General features: G+C 41.2%; 1 protein-coding gene across 1 annotated transcript; it reads right to left on the bottom strand.

Moving 5' to 3' along the window:
* Nucleotides 1-18391: 18391 nt before the first annotated feature.
* LOC124874270 (galactose-specific lectin nattectin-like) lies at nt 18392-21593 on the bottom strand. Its single transcript, XM_047375559.1, has 7 exons — nt 21521-21593; nt 21312-21377; nt 21075-21093; nt 19843-19934; nt 19480-19614; nt 18792-18903; nt 18392-18629 (listed from the first exon to the last, which is right to left on the bottom strand). The coding sequence occupies exons 2-7, from the start codon at nt 21375-21377 to the stop codon at nt 18562-18564; spliced, it is 492 nt and encodes a 163-aa protein (XP_047231515.1). The 5' UTR covers nt 21521-21593; the 3' UTR covers nt 18392-18561.
* Nucleotides 21594-22531: the final 938 nt, after the last annotated feature.

The following is a 22531-nucleotide window of genomic DNA, read 5'->3' as shown; positions in this document are numbered from 1 at the left end:
CTTGAATCAATCATTCTGTCACAACAATAAAGCTCCTTGTTCCTGATGGGGGGGGGGCTGCTACTCTGCTCTTCTCCCTTTAGCTGCTCTGATGGCTTTTTTTCCTGGCATTTTCAATACTTTTAATTTACACATTTTTATATTTCTACTTCCTCTATTTTTGTACTTGTATTATATTGTTTTATCAGCTAAACAAGTCGCCCAGCTGAGAGGCGAGCTCCAATAGGCAAGCAAACTACAAGCATCAGTATTAGCATTGTTACAGAAGTTTACCTACTGGAAATGTGACTGCAGAGGGTAACGGTACAATAAATGAAAAGAGAGAAATGGTTTCTGTGGGAGTGAAGGAACACTACCCACTGCACTTATCAGCCAAAAACAAAGACACAAAAAACGATAACCTGTATCCATCTGGCAAACCATGTGAAACAACAAATGTATGTTTTCCCTGGAGAAGGGAGACCTGTATTCACAAAGAATCCCAAGACTAAAAGTAGCTCTTAGTAGCGTCATTCTAAGGTTTTTCTTAGACCTCAGTTAGATAAAAGTTATTCATGAAGCATCTTCAGAGAGCTCCTAACGTGAGGAGATGTTCAGAGCAGTGAGGAGGACCTTTAGTGAACTTAAAGTGTCTGAAGCAGTGAAGCAGGTCGCACAGCGCATGCTCGCCGACCAGATACTGAGTGTGGAGCGGACCAACCCGGACTCCTTAGTTATCGTCGTTGGCGACTTTAACAAAGGTAATCTGACCCACGAACTCCCCAAATATAGACAGTTTATAAAATGTCCGACCAGAGAGGACAACATTCTGGATCACTGTTACACCACCATCAGAGACGCTTATCACGCCGTCCCACGTGCTGCACTGGGCCAATCCGACCACATCATGGTCCACCTGATTCCTGCATACAGGCAGAAACTAAAGCTCTGCAAACCTGTTGTGAGGACGACAAGGAAGTGGAGCAGTGAGGCTGTGGAGAATCTCCAGGCGTGTTTAGCCTGTACAGACTGGGATGTGTTCAGGACTACTACCAACAGTCTGGACGAGTACACAGAGGCTGTGACTTCCTGCATCAGCTTCTGTGAGGACAGCTGTGTACCATCATGAACCAGGGTGAGTTACAACAACGACAAACCCTGGTTCACAGCTAAACTCAGAAGGTTAAGACTGGATAAGGAAGAGGCCTTCAGGAGTGGGGACAAAGACATATACAGAGAGGCTAAGTACAAGTTTGGCAAGGCAGTGAAAGAGGCCAAACGACTGTACTCTGAGAAGCTCCAAACCCAGTTCTCAGCCAACGACTCTGCGTCTGTCTGGAAAGGGCTCAAGCAAATCACCAACGACAAGCCGAAAGCCCCCCACTCCATCAACGACCGACGCCTCGCCAACGACCTGAACGAGTTCTACTGCCGCTTTGAAAGACAAAGGGACAGTCCTGCAACCATCCCCCACGACGCCCCCCAACAGCTGCAGCCACAATCCACCACCCCCATCTCTCCAACCTCAAGAGGGGCCTTGGCACCTCCAACCCCCACCCTGAAGTTCTCCCCCACCAGCCCCCTACCCACGCCGAGGACGGCTCTTTCCATCCAGGAGAGGGATGTCAACAAACTCTTCAGGAGACAGAACCCCCGGAAAGCTGCTGGTCCGGATTCTGTCTCACCAGCCAGCCTGAAGCACTGCGCTGATCAGCTGTCTCCAGTCTTCACAGACATTTTTAACACCTCCCTGGAGACATGTCATGTGCCAGCCTGCTTCAAGTCCTCCACCATCGTCCCTGTTCCCAAGAAGCCAAGGACCACAGGGCTTAATGACTTCAGACCCGTCGCCCTGACCTCTGTGGTGATGAAGTCCTTTGAGCGCCTTGTGCTCTCACACCTAAAAGACATCACCGACCCCCTCCTGGACCCCCTGCAGTTTGCCTACAGAGCCAACAGGTCTGTAGATGATGCAGTCAACCTAGCCCTTCACTTCATCCTCCGGCACCTGGACTCCACAGGAACCTACGCCAGGATCCTGTTTGTGGATTTCAGCTCTGCCTTCAACACCATCGTCCCAGTTCTGCTACAGGAGAAGCTCTCCCAGCTGAGTGTGCCACCTGCAGGTGGATAACTGACTTCCTGTCTGACAGGAAGCAGCGCGTGAGGCTGGGGAAGCACGTCTCTGACTCCCTGACCATCAGCACCGGTTCCCCCCAAGGCTGTGTTCTCTCTCCTCTGCTCTTCTCCCTGTACACCAACAGCTGCACCTCCAGTCACCAGTCTGTCAAGCTTCTGAAGTTTGCGGACGACACCACCCTGATCGGACTCATCTCTGATGGTGATGAGTCTGCGTACAGATGGGAGGTGGACCATCTGTTGGACTGGTGCAGCCAGAACAACCTTGAGCTCAACGCTCTAAAGACAGTGGAGATGGTTGTGGACTTCAGGCAGAACCCAGCCCCACCTGCCCCCATCACCCTCTGTGACTCCACAATTGACACTGTGGAATCTTTCCGCTTCCTGGGAACCATCATCTCCCAGGATCTCAAGTGGGAGCCAAACATCAGCTCCCTCATCAAGAAAGCCCAGCAGAGGATGTTCTTCCTGCGGCAGCTGAAGAAATTCAACCTGCCAAAGACTATGATGGTGCACTTCTACACAGCCATCATTGAGTCCATCCTCACCTCCTCCATCACCATCTGGTACGCCGCTGCTACAGCCAAGGATAAGGGCAGGCTGCAGCGTGTCATTCGGTCTGCTGAGAAGGTCATTGGCTGCAGTCTACTGTCGCTCCAGGAACTGTACACCTCCAGGACCCTGAAGCGGGCTGGGAAGATTCTGGCTGATCCCTCCCACCCTGGTCACAGACTCTTTGAGACTCTCCCCTCTGGCAGGAGGCTGCGGTCCATCCGGACCAAAACCTCACGCCACAAGAACAGTTTTTTCCCATCTGCCACCAGCCTGGTTAACAAAGCCCGGAAACCACCCTGACACTCCCCCTTTCCCCCACACCCCCCACCCCTTTTTTTGCTGACAGGACACCTGTAACCTGTAACTCTATGAGTTACATTAACGCTCAGCTTGAACTCCTGCTTACTTGTACAATGATCACCTGCACTGTTGTATTGCTCTTGCATCTTATACTGCTCTATACTTACTCTCACTCACTTAAAACTGTGCACATATATTTATATTATATTGTAGATATGTTTATACTGTTTAATTTGTATTGTATTGCACCGACTACGCCAAAACAAATTCCTTGTATGTCCAAAAACGTACTTGGCAATAAAGCTTTTCTGATTCTGATTCTGATTCTGATGAAGGAAAGACAGAGAGAAAGGAGAGATCTTCTCCTCCAATGAACAACAGTAAATGAATAAAACGCTACCAGCTCCATGGTGCAGAGATCCACCTCCTAAACAGTTGAGTTAATGAGAACAGAAACTTCTAGAACAATCATATAATTATTAATATAGAGATAAGATTAACTTTATCATCCCCCTGGGGAGAAATGAAATAGTTTCAGCAGCAGGACAGGTTAAAGGTCAACCTCTAGTAAGATGATACTAGGAAGGATCAATAAATACTAGAAACAATAATTAATAACCATGAATAAATGTGAACAAAATAACGAACAATATAGTACTGAATTATTTACATATTTACAGACTATAAAATGCTTAAAAAATTAATTTGGAAAAACTCGAAAATATACATATATATATCCAAACTGTAACCAACAGTCCAAGAAACTCCTGTATTGTTCATGATGATGTCAGCAGCCTCAGCCTAAATGGTCATCTCCAACGCTCCCCGTCTGGTGCTGCTATCTCCTCTCTAACTTCTGAATGCAGCAGGAACCAGAACTGCTCACATTCCAGGCTGGTGCTGAAAGCAGAGGGAACGACGCATTGATCTACTGGGAATGTCTGTTGGTTCCCACCGTGATCCCAGAACCAAATCTACCTTTAACATTCCTCTCTTCTCCTCCACCAGCAGGCTCTGCTCCTCTGTTCACTTTTCTCCACCTTTTGTTCTCCGATTTGTTTTGGACCAAACTAAGCCTCATTAAACAAGAAGATCACAGGAAAATGCTGAATTTAATATTAATATGAAATAGACGCAGTATGAAAACAACCAGTATGGAGAATAAACATAATAAGCAAATCATAATGATGATGAGCATGTGAATTAGCTATATTCGAACATGCTGATGCTGTGGGACAATTAATTTAATTTTGCGAAGCTTCATCATCATGATTGAAACATTTCTGAATCCAGTCTAAATTCTATCATTGGTTAATTTCTCTCAATTGGCTACTAGGAGCACATTTGTTTTTTTGTTGTTATTTTGCAACAACCAATCACAGCTCTTAGAAGACAGCGTTACACCTAGCAACAGGGTCGACCAGACTTCCTCAGTAAGATAAGAATTCCTGTCTTCTCCTCGTTCAGAGTCCCTCTCAGCATTGTACTGAATCACTCTGAAGCTAGGAGTCCTATATGTGAGAAATTTGTAGAATAAAGCCATGAAAGTGCTCCATTTTCATGATGATGTGGTTCATGACATGCCTGGAAACTGAGCATCTTGACACAAAACCTAAAAGTGGAAAAACTTGTTTTGTTAGGATTCAAGATCTGCTGAAAATAGTTTTTTTTTTCTATGGATTCAAGTTTATATCAGCGACCTGTTGGCATCAGTCTGAAGGAATAGAGAGATTCAGTCGGCTGTTGACTGAGTTCTCTAAGCTGCTCTCTGTTATCTGCTTAGATGTTAACTGCATTCTTATAATAGGAGTTTTAAACATTCACATTGATACTGTCAAAGAGCGCAGCAGAGCTAATCTACTTCATTTATTCTTCTTTGTTCCTTTTTAATGTTAGTCTTCAGTGTAGTGTCTAACACATTGTGTCTTGAGGCTTCAAGTTGGACTTGAGGCCATAGGTTGAGAGTCACCAACCAAGGCAATATCTGAATGTCTGACTGTGCTTCTAGTTGGAGTTGTAGGCTGAGGGTAGCGAAGCCAGATATGGAAAGCTGTGGGTTTCATGCCTGGACAGTGGGATTTGTTCTACATTCAGCTTAAGATTCCTCCAGGTCAGTGCACAGACCTGTAATTTGTGAGCATTTACATCAGCGGTTTGAAGGTGACCTACCACCAAACACAACATTGGTTTATAAGCATTCCTTATTCATCCTTTTAATGTACTTAGTGGTGTAGTTGAATGTTGCTAGCCTAGTTAAAGAGTTGCTTGACGGAAGCATTTTAACGGGAAGTTTAAGTATTTTTTAAATAAATTCTTGTGTTTTGCAGAGAAGTTGTTTATTCTTTATGTGTGTGCAGGGCTTGCTGTTTGAGAGCATCAGTGCATGAATGCACTGCTTCATCTATAATAGCACACCTCACCAGGCAGGTATTTATAAACCTACAAGAGATTGAGAGCTGATTGGCTATTAATTCCTGCGGGTGCCCTGACTTTGTAATTTTGACTAAATGACTACCTATATTAATACTTGCCTTTTGCACGTATTCCTGGCCAAACCGATCCATTGTTACGTAAACTCAGTCAGTGGGATGCAGCAGGAGGACTCAAAAAGAACCCACACATGCATGGAGAACGTGAAAGAAAGAATCCGAGAATAATGCATGCAGAAAGACCCCAGGATGGGTTCTGGTTGAACTCAAAACCATCTTGCTGCAAGGCAACAGTGCTACCAACTGTTCCACTGTGCAGCCAAGTTCCTGGTTAACACAAATAGATAAAATATTTAGACACTTGCATGAAACTCCATTTTAATCTCAGTAGGATGGTCAAGCTCTGTCTCATTCGTCATAATCTGCAGTCAGTTTGACCTCAAAAATCTGCTGGGATTTTATTGCAACCATAGAGCCCAGCCCAGTTTCCCAACAGTTTATTCATTGTCTGAGTGACCTCACCCACAATATTTGCAAAATGGATGAACAACAGAGAATAAAAAAGAAAATGTCCTTCATAAAGAAATTAACAGCATTAAAACAGAAGTTAAATGACTCACTAAAAGACAGATTTACATCTGAAACATAGTTTTTCTCACAGAAAAGTCGCCGTCAGAGCTGTGTAAGATTTAACAAATGTGTTTTAGAAGTTTTGGATCAGGTCCTGTCTCTACCAGCCTTCACTCTCATACCAGTTCATTATGCTGCAGAGAATCAAATTAAACCTGTTTGTCCAGTGCAATATTGTGCAGAACTGTACAGGCTAATAGGATGGGGGACCTTTATCGGATGTGTATAGCAAAGTTTCTCCAGATGATCCAAGCTTGACCCATCTCCATCATTTTGTGGTGATGTTCTGTGCAGTTAATCCCACAGTCTAGATTTATAGTAACATTTATTTAAGTAGAGCAGCCATTTTCCTGGGAAATTCTGACCTCAGTCACTGCTGGCTGCAAATATTTCCTATTTTACAAGTTAAAAGATGTTCTTGTTTTATTCAAATAAGAAGCCTATAACTTATTTCAATCTGAAAAGACTCACAAAGAGAGGGTTGGCAATTAGAAAAGTTTTAATGATGTGAAATTACATTATTATGTAAGAATTATGATTATTGATTAATTAATATTCATCAAGAATTATAATTTAAAATCATAATTTGGAAAAAAACTAATTTCTTAACCAAAAATCATTACTTACGAATATAAATCAGAGATATCCTCTGGTGTTGTGATTATGGGCTCAAAGCTCTTTAATAATTACAAATTATTAACCAAAACCACAAACTATCACTGTTTATTCAACCGCTTCACCGAAGGTAGAGGAACTTTGACCTTGTTTTGACAGATAAATCTCTCTTGCACGAAATAAACACAAACGCTTCTCTTAATTATATATATGAAGATTTATTGAAGCCAAATAATCTTGATATATAATTATTCTGGTCCAAAAACCTTCACCTAACTAACAAGCACCGTTCTACACAAAGGGAATAACAATGACTATCTAACAATAATAATAAAAGAAAAAAATATATATATGCATTTAGTGTCTATGAAGATCAAACCAGTAGTTTTATGGAAAAAATTTGTAATTTGGGTTAAATGGGAAGAAATCCTCCTGGTGTTGATGTCTCCATCGCAGCGATCAGCTGATAAAACAGTGAGGCCACGCCCCTTTAGCCTCTATCAGCTGATCGCCCCAAATCTTGACAAACGTCATAAACTCTGAGGCGGGAACTCAGTGGAAAATCTCCGGTAATAAAACTGGAACAAAGAGTGGTCGGGCGAGGCCCAGACCGCAGCTGCTTTGAATGAAAAACTTTTAAAAGTCCAACTTCTAACTCCTGACTGATTTCAGATCAGCCAGACAAACATTAACGATTCAGCAGCAAATAAAAACACAGCTCAGCATAAAATACTTCAATCAGTGTTGAATGAAACAAGTTAATACCTTAGATTAACTACTGGTGATCCTACATCACCTTAACTGCCTCATCCTGCCCAGACCTCTAAATGCACCTATCTGGTTTAATATGAAAATAACCAAATTACTTTGACGTTGATTTCTTCTCTTCTCTGGTTGAGGATCAGGTCTGAAGAAAAACGAGGGGAGGGGGGATCACACGTCCGTGATCGAATTAAAGAAAAACGGTAACTTCTCATCCGTCCAGGAGGGGAAAAGATGAAGAACCGTTTAGTCGACTGAATAACAAGGAGGAAAATCATCTCCTTGGACGTAGAACCTCTGTGGGTTTCCACCTGCGCCGGGTGTTGGGGTGGTCTTCGATTGGTAAATAAATCTCCTGATCTTCTCGTATCAGACAGATTTCCAGCTTTCAAGCTCTTCCGGGAATGGCCTTGTGGAGAAAAAGTTCGGCAGCGAGCTTTTGTCTCTCCAGATATGCGCCTCCGATGCGCTGTCCTGTGGGACAGGTGGGAAATGGCACCGAAACTTCATCTCTTCTGGGTTTTACACTCTTGTTGACGTCAGAGCTGCGACGTCTGTTGAGCTGCGTGTGTCATAATGTGCGACCAAAATGGATGACCCCAACAATTATATCTTTGGCGCTCGGACCTGGGATGAAGACATGAATGCTGTGACTGAGCTAAGATGAACATTTGTAAGGCTTAGATTTAGAGATGTCTTCCCCCTGATCCGACACTGGTGGTGGATTGGCGGCCAGGGAGCGAGGAAGCCAGGAGTAGATGTGAAGGAAGATGGTGGAGGTGGGGTGGAGGAGGGATGAGCTCAGCTGACAAGCGAAGATGAACACAGCCGAAGGTCCTTTAAAAACTAGGCGTCGGAAGGTGATTGGATGATGAATCAGGCAGAAAGGATGCTAATTGGAAGGCTGGGCGACGCACGGGGAATCCATCCATCCATCCATCCATCCATCCATCCATCCATCCAGGACTTTGGGTCTGCAAGGCAACAGTGGTACCAGAGGTGCTACAGTGTGGCCAATGTGAGAATGTGTTGATCATTTAGAAATCTACAAAACTGAAATTTTTCTAGCATCAGTTTCCATGGTGAAGCATCTGCTTCATGATGATGAACACCTAAAAACTGAGGCTGCAGCTGAAGAACCATCTGGAAGGGGAGTAAACTTCCCCTTGAAAAGAGGAACCATTTTAAAGCTGTTAAACCTGATAAAAGAAGCAACAAGAAAACAATCCATCTCATTATGATCCTCACTACTTTATTCTGCTTCTTCTTCGTTTGTGAGTGACTTTTCTTTTTATTTCCTTTTACATTTAAACAACGTTTATCAGTATTTTCAGAATCGGTTTGATGTGAAAAGAAACTGTTGGAGTGAAACTTCGACATCGGATTTAAAACAGGAAGCTGAGGTAAAACTCGGTAAAACTAACTTTAACTTTCTGGTTTTATGAGTTTTCTGTAATCAGTTTTGTTGTTGCTTTAGTCAGATGCAAAACTAACATTTAAAGCTTGATTGCTGAGATTTTTCAGCTTCTTGTTAAAGTCTGAGCTCAGTGGGGTGAAATAAGCTGTGATCTGATGTCTGAACTTTAAAGCTGCAAACGTTGAGGTTTAAAATGTTGGTTTGGATTATTTTTCAGTCAGTAGGATCATTTCACATCCACTTAACTTCCATGTCTTGATGCTTAGAGGTTTTCCACTATGTAGAAGATAATATTGTTCAGGAGTACATGTATGTACTTTTTGTCTCAGTGAGACCCGGTCCGTGAGTGTAACTGTGAAACAGAACAGACTGTGATCTCAGTGCAGGACCTGACAGGAAGTCCTGATATCTGTCCTGATCTATTCTGCAGTTGTGCAGATCACTAACAGCAAAACCAACGTAAAACCTTACCATGGAGTAATTGGAGGAAACATCAAGGTTAGATGTTCTTTATCTGGTGCTTGGAAGATCTTCTGCAAGCAGAACTGTGAAGAGGAAAACGTTCTCATTAAAACAGCAAAGAAAACAGATGAGAGTGGACGATATAGGATTGAATCTGTTAAAGGAAATGATCGTGTGTTTGATGTGAGGATCTCAAAGCTGACCCAGACTGACTCAGGATGGTACAGATGTGGTTTAACTTCACCTTACCAGAACTTCCTACTTGTTGCTGAAGGTGAGTCTCAAAGTCCCTGAGAAAAGGTAACTGACCCATCTGATTGCATCCAGTCACTAATGAGTGACCTGAGGAAGGTTTTGTAATTTTATAGTTTTTCTGTTTTTAAAACTGAGATTAATGTGATCCGACTGCATCACGCTGAGATTAGAAAGTAATGATTATTTTAACAGCTGTGCTGGATGTTTTGGATCATTGTCTTGTTGGAAGATAAATCTCCATCCCAGTCTCAGGTCTCTTGCAGACTCCAACAGGTTTTCTTCCAGAATGGTCCTGTATTTGGACCCATCCATCTTCCCATCAATTTTGACCATCTTTCCTGTCCCTGCTGATGAAAAGCAGGCCCAAACCATGATGCTGCCACCACCATGTTTGACAGTGGGGATGGTGTGTTCAGGGTGATGAGCTGTGTTGCTTTTACACCAAACATATCGTTTTGCATTGTGGTCAAACAGTTTGATTTTGGTTTCATCTGACCAGAGCACCTTCTTCCACATGTTTGGTGTGTCTCCCAGGTGGCTTGTGGCAAACTTTAAACAAGACTTTTTATGGATATCTTTGAGAAATGGCTTTATTCTTGCCACTCTTCCATAAGGCCAGATTTGTGCAGAGTACGACTGATTGTTGTCCTATGGACAGACTCTCCCACCTCAGCTGTAGATCTCTGCAGTTCATCCAGAGTGATCATGGGCCTCTTGGCTGCATCTCTGATCAGTCTTCTCCTTGTTCGAGATGAAAGTTTAGAGGGACGGCCGGGTCTTGGTAGATTTGCAGTGGTCTGATACTCCTTCCATTTCAATATGATTGCTTGCACAGTGCTCCTTGGGATGTTTAAAGCTTGGGAAATCTTTTTGTATCCAAATCCGACTTTAAACTTCTCCACAACAGTATGTCGGACCTGCCTGGTGTGTTCCTTGGTCTTCATGATGCTCTCTGTGCTTTGAACAGAACCCTGAGACAATCACAGAGCAGGTGCATTTATACGGAGACTTGATTACACACAGGTGGATTCTATTTATCATCATCAGTCATTTGGGACAACATTGGATCATTCAGAGATCCTCACTGAACTTCTGGAGTCAGTTTGCTGCACTGAAAGTAAAGGGGCTGAATAATATTACACGCCCCACTTTTCAGTTTTTTATTTGTTAAAAAAGTTTGACTCATCCAATAAATTTTATTCTACTTCATAATTGTGTCCCACTTGTTGTTGATTCTTCACAAAAAATTTGAATTTTATATCTTTATGTTTGAAGCCTGAAATGTGGCAGGAGGTTGAAAAGTTCAAGGGGGCTGAATACTTTTGCAAGGGACTGTATATAATTTAAATGTATTTTATGAAATTCTTGGTTTATTTTAATGTACAATATGACACCTCAGTTTGATAATTGTGATTTATAGATGAAAACCTTTTTAATCAACTATGAGATCATTTAAAATCTGTTTCTTCAGAGCTTAAACTCAGCTTTTCTCAGCAGTCGACCAATCGACCGCCACCACAACAACCACCATGCCCAGTTTCAGCTCCAGTTCAGCAAGTTTCACACATGGTGAGAGAAATCTAATCTTTATTTCTCTCTAATAATTATCAGAACTTCATCTTCTTATTAATTATATGTGACCAAAAATACTGATCCCATAAACACAATATAAAAAGTAACTTGTGTTTTTTTCAGGAACATCCCGTCAGAGTTTCAGCTCCAGTTCAGCAAGTCACACACCTTCAGGTTCATCACCGATCACTGATTATTCAGCTGTGATCCAGGAGTATCTTCAGGTCCATCCAATCACTACATCTGATGAGTTTTACCTCCACTTATCAGAATGACGCTCAGTTTGATGCTGATTAGTATTTTTAAGGATTTATTGGATGTTTGCCTGTAAGAAACAGAGATAAATATTTTCTTCACATTTTCACCACACAGTCTGACAGATCCTGGGTTGGTTTGCTAAGACTGTTTTTACATATAGATTATGTTTGGATGCATTTTGTGCAAATTCACAGTAAAGTTGTAATGTTGCTGTAATTTCTGTCTCTGGCCTTCATCATCCTGTTAACTGCAGGCCTGCTGGTCTTCCGTAGAAACAGATCAGAGAAACATGATAAAGGTACAAACAACATAAATTGTGAATGAAACCTGCAGTGGTGACCTAAATAACTGCAAATTTTTCTTCAGCATTTCAGTCCAACATAAGATCTTCCTTCAGGGGTTTTAGCAAAGATAAATATATGTGTGCACATATCCAATGAAGCTTTAAAATTAGGAGGCAGTCAGTAGAAGGTTCTCCTACTGCCTGTCCTGAAAGAAGAGGTCGAGAAGCCTGGATGGATGAATGGTTCCTTATAGATGTTGACCTACCTGAGGTACTTAAACTACACCAAAGCAGCAGGGATCCAAGTGTGGAGCAGAAATCTGCTGAGATGCTACAGCTCTGGATGCTACTAAGCTGTGCAACAGTAAATAGAGGTCTGGAACATTGCCACCAGGACTGTGGTTCCTCTGCAGATTGTGGAGCACTGATCCTGCTCTGTATTCTTGGAAAGATGTTCGAGGGTGAATGGAGTTTGTCCAACTGGTCTTCATGTATTTTATTAATATGGACAAGAATGTCATCCACTGTGTCCCCTGTCCTTTTTGGTTGGGCTACTTTAAGACTCCAGGGGTTTTGGGACCATTTGGTTCCTTCACTGTCATGTTACGGTTTGCTTGGACCATAGAGTAGATCTTCAGTGGACGTGAAAACTGGTTTAAATGGGTTATTAAATAAAGGTTTGTCAGTTTGTTCAACACTGAAGGAAACATAAGAACCTGTAGAAAAGGTTGTGATGTTGAGGAGGTCTGAAAGCAGGTTTCTGAAACTTCTGGTCTGTTTTTCAGATCCTTTAAGGAAAACAAAGAAACTTTCCACAACTGAGGTGAGTTTCAAGAGCTTCAAAGTTCAAAATAAACTTTCAAAAACCTTCTGGAATGAAGAGAAATTAATTTCCTATTTTCTCCTGAAGGCTGAAGTCAGTGAAGATGTAGAAACCTCTACAGAATACAGTTTAATCTCATTCTGTAAACTAGGAGTTGAAGCCAATGGCATCTACAGCTTGGTGACTGCAGGTCCTCCTCAGAACACAGTAAGCTACATGCTTCGTACCTGCAAAAAGATCTCATTCATTCAGTTTAAAGCAGAAAAACAACGAGCAGTTGAACTCTCATGCCACTGGGTTTTAATTGGTCGAGTTTGGTTCTGGTTCGGGCCAAATATCCTCTATCAGAGTGTTTGTAGAGCTCCTCAGTTCAACATGGTCCATGTTGAAGAAGAGGCTGTTGGTTTTGGATGAGATATTCTAGAGTATGATCGTCTATCACTCATTAACTCCATGCTATCTCAGGAGGACAGTATTTGGAAACCATGTTCTACGTGGTCTAATTATCAGCCTTGTTAACATGCAGCATCACTTAATTAGCAAACTATTACAGCACCACCTCAAGTAAGAACATCTAAAGTCCTTCAAACTATCCAACTGTACCTGGATGGACAGATGGGGGTTAGCATGATGGGTCCAAGCACTCAGAGCTTCTTAGGAGGTTTAATGGGATGAAGACAAAAGAGGTGATCGTTCTGGTGAACATAGTGAGGAGCTGGTAGCAGGAACATCTGACATCTGAACATCTGAAGGCACCAATAATTAAAGGAATAAAAGTACTTCATAACCTCAGTGAAACATTGAAATACTTATTTCAAAGAACAAAGTTCCTGAGGAACTTTATTCCTGCTTTGTGTTTTTCAGACACAGGAATCTCCTGGTCCTCGGACCACGAAGCTAAATGTAGTTTAAGTGTAGCAACCGAGCAGCAGCTCAATCTGACCTCTTGGTTTTCTTTTTCCAGGCTGAAGATGATGTGAAGGAACTAACCTATGCCCAGGTGAGTTTCTGTATCAGTACCTCGGACTCCCCGCTCAGATCTTCTGTCTTTATGGATCTGGTTTACTCGGAGCCTCGGGTGGCTGATGGCTGCTAGGCTGGAGAAGAGTCTCTGTACTCCAACATTACGTAGCTCCGGAACCACAGGGAGAAACTGGCTTTACTCACTGTTTTACTAAAATGCTGCTAGATTCAGTTACACAACATCTCTGCAGGATCAGGTGCTGCTTCAGCAACATGACCATAAATGTGCAGCTGTTCTACTTTAGCTTCTTCTTCTGCGTCTGTAATGATTATTATTTGTGGTTGATTTATTTGGGGCGGCACAGTGGCGCAGTTGGTAGCACTGTTGCTTTGCAGCAAGAAGGTCCTGGGTTCGATTCCCAGCCGGGGGTCTTTCTGCATGGAGTTTGCATGTTCTCCCCGTGCATGCGTGGGTTCTCACCAGGTACTCCGGCTTCCTCCCACAGTCCAAAGACATGCCTGTTAGGTTAATTGGTCACTCTAAATTGCCCTTAGGTGTATGAATGAGTGTGTGCATGGTTGTTTGTGTGTTGCCTTGTGACAGACTGTTGACCTGTCCAGGGTGTACCCTGCCTCTCGCCCATAGACTGCTGGAGATAGGCACCAGCTCCCCTGTGACCCACTATGAAATAAGCGGTAGAAAATGACTGACTGACTGATTTTAGCTTGCATGTAACTGTTGCTGTTTGAAGTTGATTTTTGTTCTGATTCTTTGGTTCATATCTGAGCAACACGCCTGATGGTCAGATGAATCCATCGCTTCTCTGTTAACAATGTCTCCATTATTTGCCTGGACTGGTCACCAAACTGCCTCTAATCCCACATCTACATGACCTGAATGAAAGGTTCTGTTTTGACTTCATTAAAGCTTAATGCACAAATGTTCAGTCTGGGTCAGAATCTTGACGGGTCACAGAATTTGCTGTTATTCTGTGAGGGCAGAAGCGCTGTCATTGGAAAAATGTATATAAGTTATCATTGTTTAGTTTAAACTAGATTTATGTTTGAAGTTCTACTCTAGTTAAGATGATTTCTATGATTGTGTGAAAAAGAGTTTATGGGAAGTTAAAGAATGTGGTCTGGAGTGGATCACTCTCTGGACATGACAAGCTTATACCATATATGGGAATGACTACTTTTTATGTTGAAATCTCTGTAAGAATTGGCTGAACCGATTCCCGCTTTTTACTTGTTGGAATGTGAGTTGTAAATAAAAGGCTGGTGCAAGGATTTTCTCTCTGTGAGAAGGAAGTTGTTGTTCTGCAGAGGACTGTCTCCACCTTGGAAGTCAAACTTACTTGGTTCATTTGTGTCTTATTTTGCACTGATCTGTAATTATCAGCTTTTAACATTTATTTGGTCCTTCGAGCCGGAGCGCTAGAAATCTGCTGCCCGGGGCCCAGCGGTGCATGTGGGGTTCCAGTCTGCGCAGCCTCCAGAACGTCTGGAGAACAAAAATCCTGCACAGTGAATTCTGTGTTGGTAACCGCCGAATCGACCGAGGAGCACCAGGAGGATGGATCAACGCGTTTCAACAGATAGTGTGAACGAACGCACAGGTAAGACGGAACCAACTAAGTATATTAAAAATAAAAATGAATAGGAGTTTTTGAGTTTAGAAGGTCCTCATAATTTCCCCTAAGGAGATTCAAAAGCAGAGAGTTTAAAAAGAAATAGTGCATAAAAAAAAACGGAAAACCTAGTCTAGGTGATTTAGGCCTATAAGTGATTGTGTGTTGGTGCATGTGTGTGTGTGTGTGTGTCTGCAGAATCATACGGCACTCTCAGTGAGACAACCCGAAACCTTGCTGGTGTTAACATAAAGTTATTGACAGCTGAGAGGTGTCATAAGGAATTCTGATTAGGATATTAGGTGCATTCAAATCTCAGTCTAAAACTCCTGGATTCTCCGAGAGAAGAACTCAAAGCGGAAAACCGGATCAAAATTAGATGTTTGATCTAGAAGCCTGTTTTCCGGGAGATGTTGGGGCCCCGTCATAGGAATTCTGTTTGATTTGATGGTACAAGATATGTATAATAAATGCACCTCTGTTATATATATATATTAAAAAAATAAAATAAAAAAGAGCAGAAGTCTGAATAATAATAAACTAGAGTAAATAGGATAAAAGCATATATAATAAAGGAAAGAGAATCAAATAGTGCTAATATAGATTAATAGAAGTAGAACTCAGTTCTTAACAATAGTTTTTAATTAATAAAAAATTAAATCTTAATAAAAAAATTTAAATAAAATTTTAAAAAACTCTTAAAATGGGGAACTGCGTCCGGAAGCAGCCCTCGTTAGAAGGAGATGCAAAGTTTATGCACTCAAAAGATCCAAATACAGTAAAATTATGAATTTAAAGGACATTTTTCGGTTCCTGCTTGGACCCATTTGGTACAGAGATTGCAACACAAAGACAAACTTAAGAAAAGGAAAAAACCCAGTCAAACTTAAAAAAATAAAAAATTAATTTTGGCTTGCTGAAGCTCATAAAAGAAAGGCAGGGAACGATAAAAAGAGCAAGGAGGTTTTATAAAGCAGTTGCCAGAGAAGAAGATAATGACGCTGGTGTAGTGAGGGGAAGAGGCAGGCAGCCACAGCTCCAGCCTGCTGCTGCAGCTGCGATGGTGCCTGAATCCTCAGCGCCAGTGGGACAAATAACTGAAGAGGCATCACCATATTCACCATCAGTTTTTTTTTCGAGTTCACACTATGAGAGAAAGATCCCCAAATTTAATAACCAGCTCCCCAGTAACAAAAATACCAGGCAATTAAACTGGATGGCCTCAATGATACTGCTGATGACAGTCACCAATAAACAACAGTTAACAAATGCCCTCCAGGCAAATGCTTTACCTGAGATTCTTAACTGGGTCACTAAACATAATATTGATATACCCACCTGCTCGGTTACCAGTTGGCAGAACTGGACAATGCATGCAGAAAAGGTGGTCAGTGGAAAGAAAAACCAACCCCCCACTGATACCTTCTATGCTGAAGATGACATATTTTATGCAGGACCAGTAAGTAGGTAGAGGGGTAGAATGAAAGGAGTTTTCAGAGGAAATGGAGGCCTTAGGGGGTGTGGACGGAGGCAAGTGAAAGGGAGAGATGATGGAAGAGATGATGTATGCTAGGTTTGTGGACAACATGGTCATTGGGCTGGAAATTGTCCAACTGGACAACCCAGTCAACAATGACTGGATAAGGGAAAACACACCATTACACCACCACCACCATCCTGAACCGTTGATACAAGGCAGGATGGATCCATGCTTTCATGATGTTGACGCCACATTCTGACCCGACCATCCGAATGTTGGACCAGAAATCGAGACTCATCAGACCAGGCAACGTTTTTCCAATCTTCTATTGTCCAATTTTGGTGAGTCTGTGTGAATTGTAGCCTCAGTTTCCTGTTCTTAGCTGACAGGAGTGGCACCCGGTGTGGTCTTCTGCTGCTGTAGCCCATCCGCCTCACGGTTCGACGTGTTGTGCGTTCAGAGATGCTCTTCTGCATGCTTTGGTTGTAACGAGTGGTTATTTGAGATACTGTTGCCTTTCAGCTGGAACCAGTCTGACCATTCTCCTCTGACCTCTGGCATCAACAAGGCATTTTCACCCACAGAACTGCCGCTCACTGGATATTTTCTCTTTTTCTGACCATTCTCTGTAAACCCTAGAGATGGTAGTGCGTGAAAATCCCAGTAGATCAGCAGTTTCTGACATACTCAGACCAGCCCATCTGGCACCAACAACCATGCCACGTTCAAAGTCACTTAAATCACCTTTCTTCACAGGCTTCTTATCCAAACGTTTCTCCTGGATGTTCTGTAAACACGACGCTCTGCCCCAGCAAACCCCCCTCATCTGTGAACTGAACTTTATGGCCATTTGATAAAACTTCCATCTCTTTTTCAAGGACAATGGCACCTTCGTCAGTGTTGACAGTCTAATTCTTTGCACACATGATCATACTTAAATATTGGCACCCTCACGAGTCCACCATGCCCCTGCAAAATCTTTGCTTATGTGTGTTGCTTTCCCATGCTCCTTATTTTTACCTAAATGTGGATTTCATTTCTTCCTTTCTTCTCCTTTTCATAGATTTTTAGATTTACCAGTGAAAGGAAAATATTACTAGTTTCTTAAAAATTAGAACAAAAGCTGTTTTTACACCAGTGACTCATCTTCCTTAGTTACAACTCAGTGATTGCTTAGTTGAATTTCAATGGATGCAAATGACTGTTATTATGGGACTACAACTGCATTTATATTTATCTTCTTAACTGGGATCTGAGTCCAAATTTCGTACCATAACATGTAGATGTGAGCTGGTATGGTGATAAAAATCCTTGAATCCTTAATATAAAAGTTCGTGTCTGTACAGTTAGAAAAAGTTTAACTTTTATGGGAGGTGAGTAAGGACTTAACCTTTGCTCACTATGGTTGTCATGGAGACTGGGTGACCCCCAAGATATCTCAGTCGGTAGCTAAAAGAACTGAGCCTCTGTGTTACATCATATTTATACACCACAGAAATAGATAGTCAAGGTTTACTTAGCAGTTCCTAGAAACCCTGATCAGCTTAATAAACATAAAGTCTAAGTTTAAAAAATGTTACTGAGATATCTTGATTTGGGATCATTAGGAGCAATATTTGTAGCACCAGTGATTTTGTTAAAAACAAGAGGTTCAGAATTTATGGAAGCTGAAAATTATAATTTTAAATGTTTTATTTTATTAATATGTTCTTCACTGAAAATCTGACATGTTTAAGTTACAGCTGAGATTTAGAGCTCGTTTCAGTTCATTCATTAATGGCGTCTCAAACTTAACTTACTGAATATTCAAAAGATGGAATCAAATGAAAGAAGCAGACTGCTGAGAAAGAAAAAGCTTTATTAAAGTGATTAATATGATTAAATTATGAGAAATCCCATTAATTTAATGTTGGAGCAGTGATGTCATCGAGACTTCCTGGTGGAAGTGACATCACCAGCGGGAAAGCCACATGGTCATGTCAGATATTTAGGCACAAGAAGAGCAAAGTTAGGGGAGTCTGGCACAGATGAAGGGAAGCTTCATGGTACACTTCTCATCGTTCACATAATTAGTTCCTGTAAAGAGACAAATACTGACTGCATAGCAAGACTTTAACACAGAAAGTTATTTAAGCAGCAGGTGTGATGAAGATCTTTTATAAAAACATACAGTTAAACCTAATTATTTGACTATATATGGAAACTGTAAAAGCATCTTTGGCTGTCAGTAATGCGTACCTTTTAGGTTGATGTCCATACAGTCTTCGTCTCCACCCTGACTGTTTGGTTCATTGGGGCCCCAGGAACGAAAGACAAACTTGGAACCATCACTCCACATCCAGACACCATCCTGAAAAAACATTTCAAATTTAAGTTCCTGTGCAAGCGGAGCACACAGAACCAACCAAAACCTCTGTCACCCTCTGTAGAAAACGTGAAATTTGTTTGGATCATTTTTACAGTAGACAATTGGTAAGATGGTTATTCTGGTCCTGGTGGGGTATTTTTCTGTTAAAAGAGTCATTTCACTCCACTGCCACCACATGCTTTCTCAGCATGATGGATCAGGTCAATATGGACCCAAATCTCTGAGAAACGTTTTAGTGCCTTGTTGAAGCTACAACATGAAGAATAATACAGGTTCTGAAAGGGAGCAGGAGGTCCAACCAGGTACTATCAAGGTGTATCTAAAAAGTCAGTGTATTTCTAGATATTAGACCTGCCTGTCTTGGAAAGAGCGTTAACATTACTTTTTTGGTGAATTTACACCATATGGATGAGCTTAATCGAACTGAAACTGAATCAAAACCGGAATAATGCAAATAAAACAGAAATAAGTCTTATTATTATTTTTTATTTTATTTGTAATCATGAAAATATTCTCGGCAGCTCAACAGACACAGATTTCTATATATTAAATTCTCACCTGTACTCCATCATGGCCTCCAGCCCAGCTTGTTGTGTGTCGTCCAGTTGCTTTGTAGATCACACCTCTGATGAACTCGTACTCATTTGTACTGTGAAAGGAGGCCAGATTTCCTTCCAGAAAGTTGCAGTGACGCTGGAACACAACAGTGGTTTAAACCTTACTGTTTGCAGAGAGACAGTTGCTGCAGCCCAATTTCAGTGTCTAAAAAGATGAAACTGTACTTTACACTTGTATGCCTTTTTATGTTTAAATAAAGTCAGATTTTGTAACTCTGTTAAAGATAAAATGTATGTCCTGACATCATTAAATTAAAACTCTTCTGAATAAAAGAATCTGCTGTGACCATCACAGCTGCTGTACCTCAGCATCAGACCAACTCTTTTCAGCGTTCACAAACTGGAAACAGCGACCTTCGTACCAAGTCCAACCAGCAGGGCAGACACAGTTAGCAGCTGGAAAACGTGTGAAGTGAGAAGGTAAACCCATGCAACTGATCTTCAGCATCATTTTAACAGCCAAACAGTCCAGAAGCTTGGCTGCATCAAACACTTTGAAACAACGGTTAATCAAAGTTCAAAATCTATCACAATTTACATCACAGGCAATGACAAAGCTAATTATAATTATCAGTTAGTAATTGTGAAATGATCCTTTAATTAATGTTAAATTAATTCCATAAAATTCAGTCAAATTAGGTGAAACCTTCAAACTGACACATCTCTTGATTCTGATGAAGTCGTTTTATGTCTTCTCAGCATTTCTAACCACCTTCTATAAAAACCACTGTGACCTTGCTGCTTAATGTGGGACTGGTTGTGTCATTTGAAAAACACAAGGAAATATAAATTATTCATTGTAAAATAAATATACTTTTGTTGTCATGAGTTGAAGGATTTTATGGTCAGTTTTCTGTGATGTTATTTTTACTTTTAATACTTTTTTATATTTTGCCCTTCTGGTTACTGTGGTGTTTAGTCATGTCCTGTTAGTTCTAGTTTTCCTTATGCATGTGGTTCCTTCTGTATTCATGTTCTCTCATCCTTCTGGCAATCTTCTCGTTCATCTCCAGCTCCTGCTTTCCACACAGCTGCACCCAATTAAACACTCACCTGGTTTGCATCCAGTAATCATCTTTACCATATTCAGCTCCTTGTCTTCATTCAGATATTGTCAGATCCTTTCTTTAAAGCTACATCTACCTTGGATTATTTTAGATGATTCTATGAATTCGGGTCTCTTTTCTTCAGTGTTTTGGTTTAAAAAACAAAAATAATTTGATTAAAATTGTTTCAGGGTTATTTTATGTTCCCATTTATTAGCATTTTTGTGCAACAAAACACCTACTGTTGGAAATAATTATATGCTATTCAACATAATTACTGTTCTTATTTCCTTCTGTTACAACATTTATTATATAAACAATTTATTAATAGATTTTAATACTGAATTGAAAATAGTTCTGTACCTTTAATGGATGGACCAACTATTACATCTGAGCTATGTAAAGGTTTTTTATCTTTTTAAAGAACTTCCCATATTGCCAACGCAGTCCTGTAGGTTTTATAAACTCCCAAAATAAAAGAAGCACATACCTCTCAGTGGACCTCCCGCCTGTGGATGGAAAACCCCAAAATATTAGAACAGAATTCCCAACAACACAAGTGTCCTCAGTGAACTTCTACCAACTGGTAGCACTGGTGGTTCAGATTGCTCCATCTAAGCTATCTCAGTCAGCTAATTTATTTGCAGGTGGTCTTCCATATACTCAAAAGGCAATTCTCAGAAAATAGTCATATAAATAATCTTTTGAAGCCCTTTTGCATACTTACATCAGCTCCAGTCCAGAGTCCACAGCTCAGACCAAGAAGCAGAGTGAGGAAAAGACCTGAAGCCATCTTTGGAAAGAATTGTTCAGAAAGATCAGTGTTCAGAGTTTAATCACAGAACTATAATTTGTGCTGCAGGAATGTTACCAAATACAGCAAATAAACTGAATCCAAACATGAAACATGATGAACAACAAGACGTCCAACTTAACCTTGTTTTGATTATCAGTTGAAGAGTCTGTTCCAGTAGCAGTTTCTGGTCACAGGGTGTCGTAGAGATGGAAACACCGGCCTTATATACCGTTAGTTTGTTTGTGTGTATTGTCTATGAACACATGATCAAATATTGGGACAGCAAGCAGATGAATGACAGGTAATAAAAATGGGTGTTGGCTGTGTAAACTTATAAAGCCCACTGTTGAAATGTCGACTTAAGATTGTTTAAAGACAAATTTTGGTTGAAAAAACAAGCACCTCATTTGGCATCTCAAGCACAGAAGTGGAGGAATGATGTTTGTCTTGAGCATGCCATAAATGTCTCTTTGTTCCAAAGAATTATAGAGTCAAATGTGAGGCTATTTGTCTGACAGCTGAAGCTTGGTCCAAACTGGTTAACAGAACAACGTTCCAAACATAGTAGCTAATATACCACAGAACGGCTGAAAAACCAAATAATCAAGGTCCTGCAATGGCCCAGTTAAAGTCCAGACCTGTGTCTGATTGAAATGCTGTGGTGGGACCTTCAGAGACCTGTGCAGAAACAAATGTCTGTAAAACTGCAACAACGTTGGACAGAAGAGTTGACCAAAATTGCTTCACAACAATGACACTGAAAAAGTCAGAAAATAAGAGTTTTTTCTGGTTCTACATGCTATTAAATCATAATTCTGACTTTTCCTATGAATATCCTGAAATTTTCTCTAGCAGAAGCCAGGGAACTTTAGGTTTCTACACAGGTCCAAGTGCTCTGGTGGTCTCAGGCACCACTGAGGCCTTGAATGTCCACAAATTCTGTATGTTCTCTTCTAGTTTCTCTCAAGCTTCTTGTTTTTCTTCTTATTAATGTAGCCACTTTGGATGGCTAGTTCTACCACCTCTACTCTCTTGGCTACTTTCTTCACCACCACAACATTTGGTTAGCTAGCAATCACCTGTTTATCAGTCTGAATACCTTCTCAACCACCCACGGCCTTTTGCTTGGACTGTGTGTCTTACAACCACTA

Source organism: Girardinichthys multiradiatus, chromosome 1 (assembly GCF_021462225.1).
Source record: "Girardinichthys multiradiatus isolate DD_20200921_A chromosome 1, DD_fGirMul_XY1, whole genome shotgun sequence".
Lineage (NCBI taxonomy): Eukaryota > Metazoa > Chordata > Actinopteri > Cyprinodontiformes > Goodeidae > Girardinichthys > Girardinichthys multiradiatus.
This window is presented reverse-complemented; position numbering and strand designations above follow the sequence as displayed.

What these genes read in the sequence shown, in the direction of transcription:
- LOC124874270 (XM_047375559.1), bottom strand. Translation starts at nt 21,377, where the DNA reads ATGGCTTCAGGTCTTTTCCTCACTCTGCTTCTTGGTCTGAGCTGTGGA. An exon ending in AGAGTTGGTCTGATGCTGAG is followed by an intron (nt 19,615 to 19,842) that starts GTACAGCAGCTG and finishes GTTGTGTTCCAG; the next exon opens with CGTCACTGCAACTTTCTGGA. An exon ending in GAGGCCATGATGGAGTACAG is followed by an intron (nt 18,904 to 19,479) that starts GTGAGAATTTAA and finishes ATGTTTTTTCAG; the next exon opens with GATGGTGTCTGGATGTGGAG.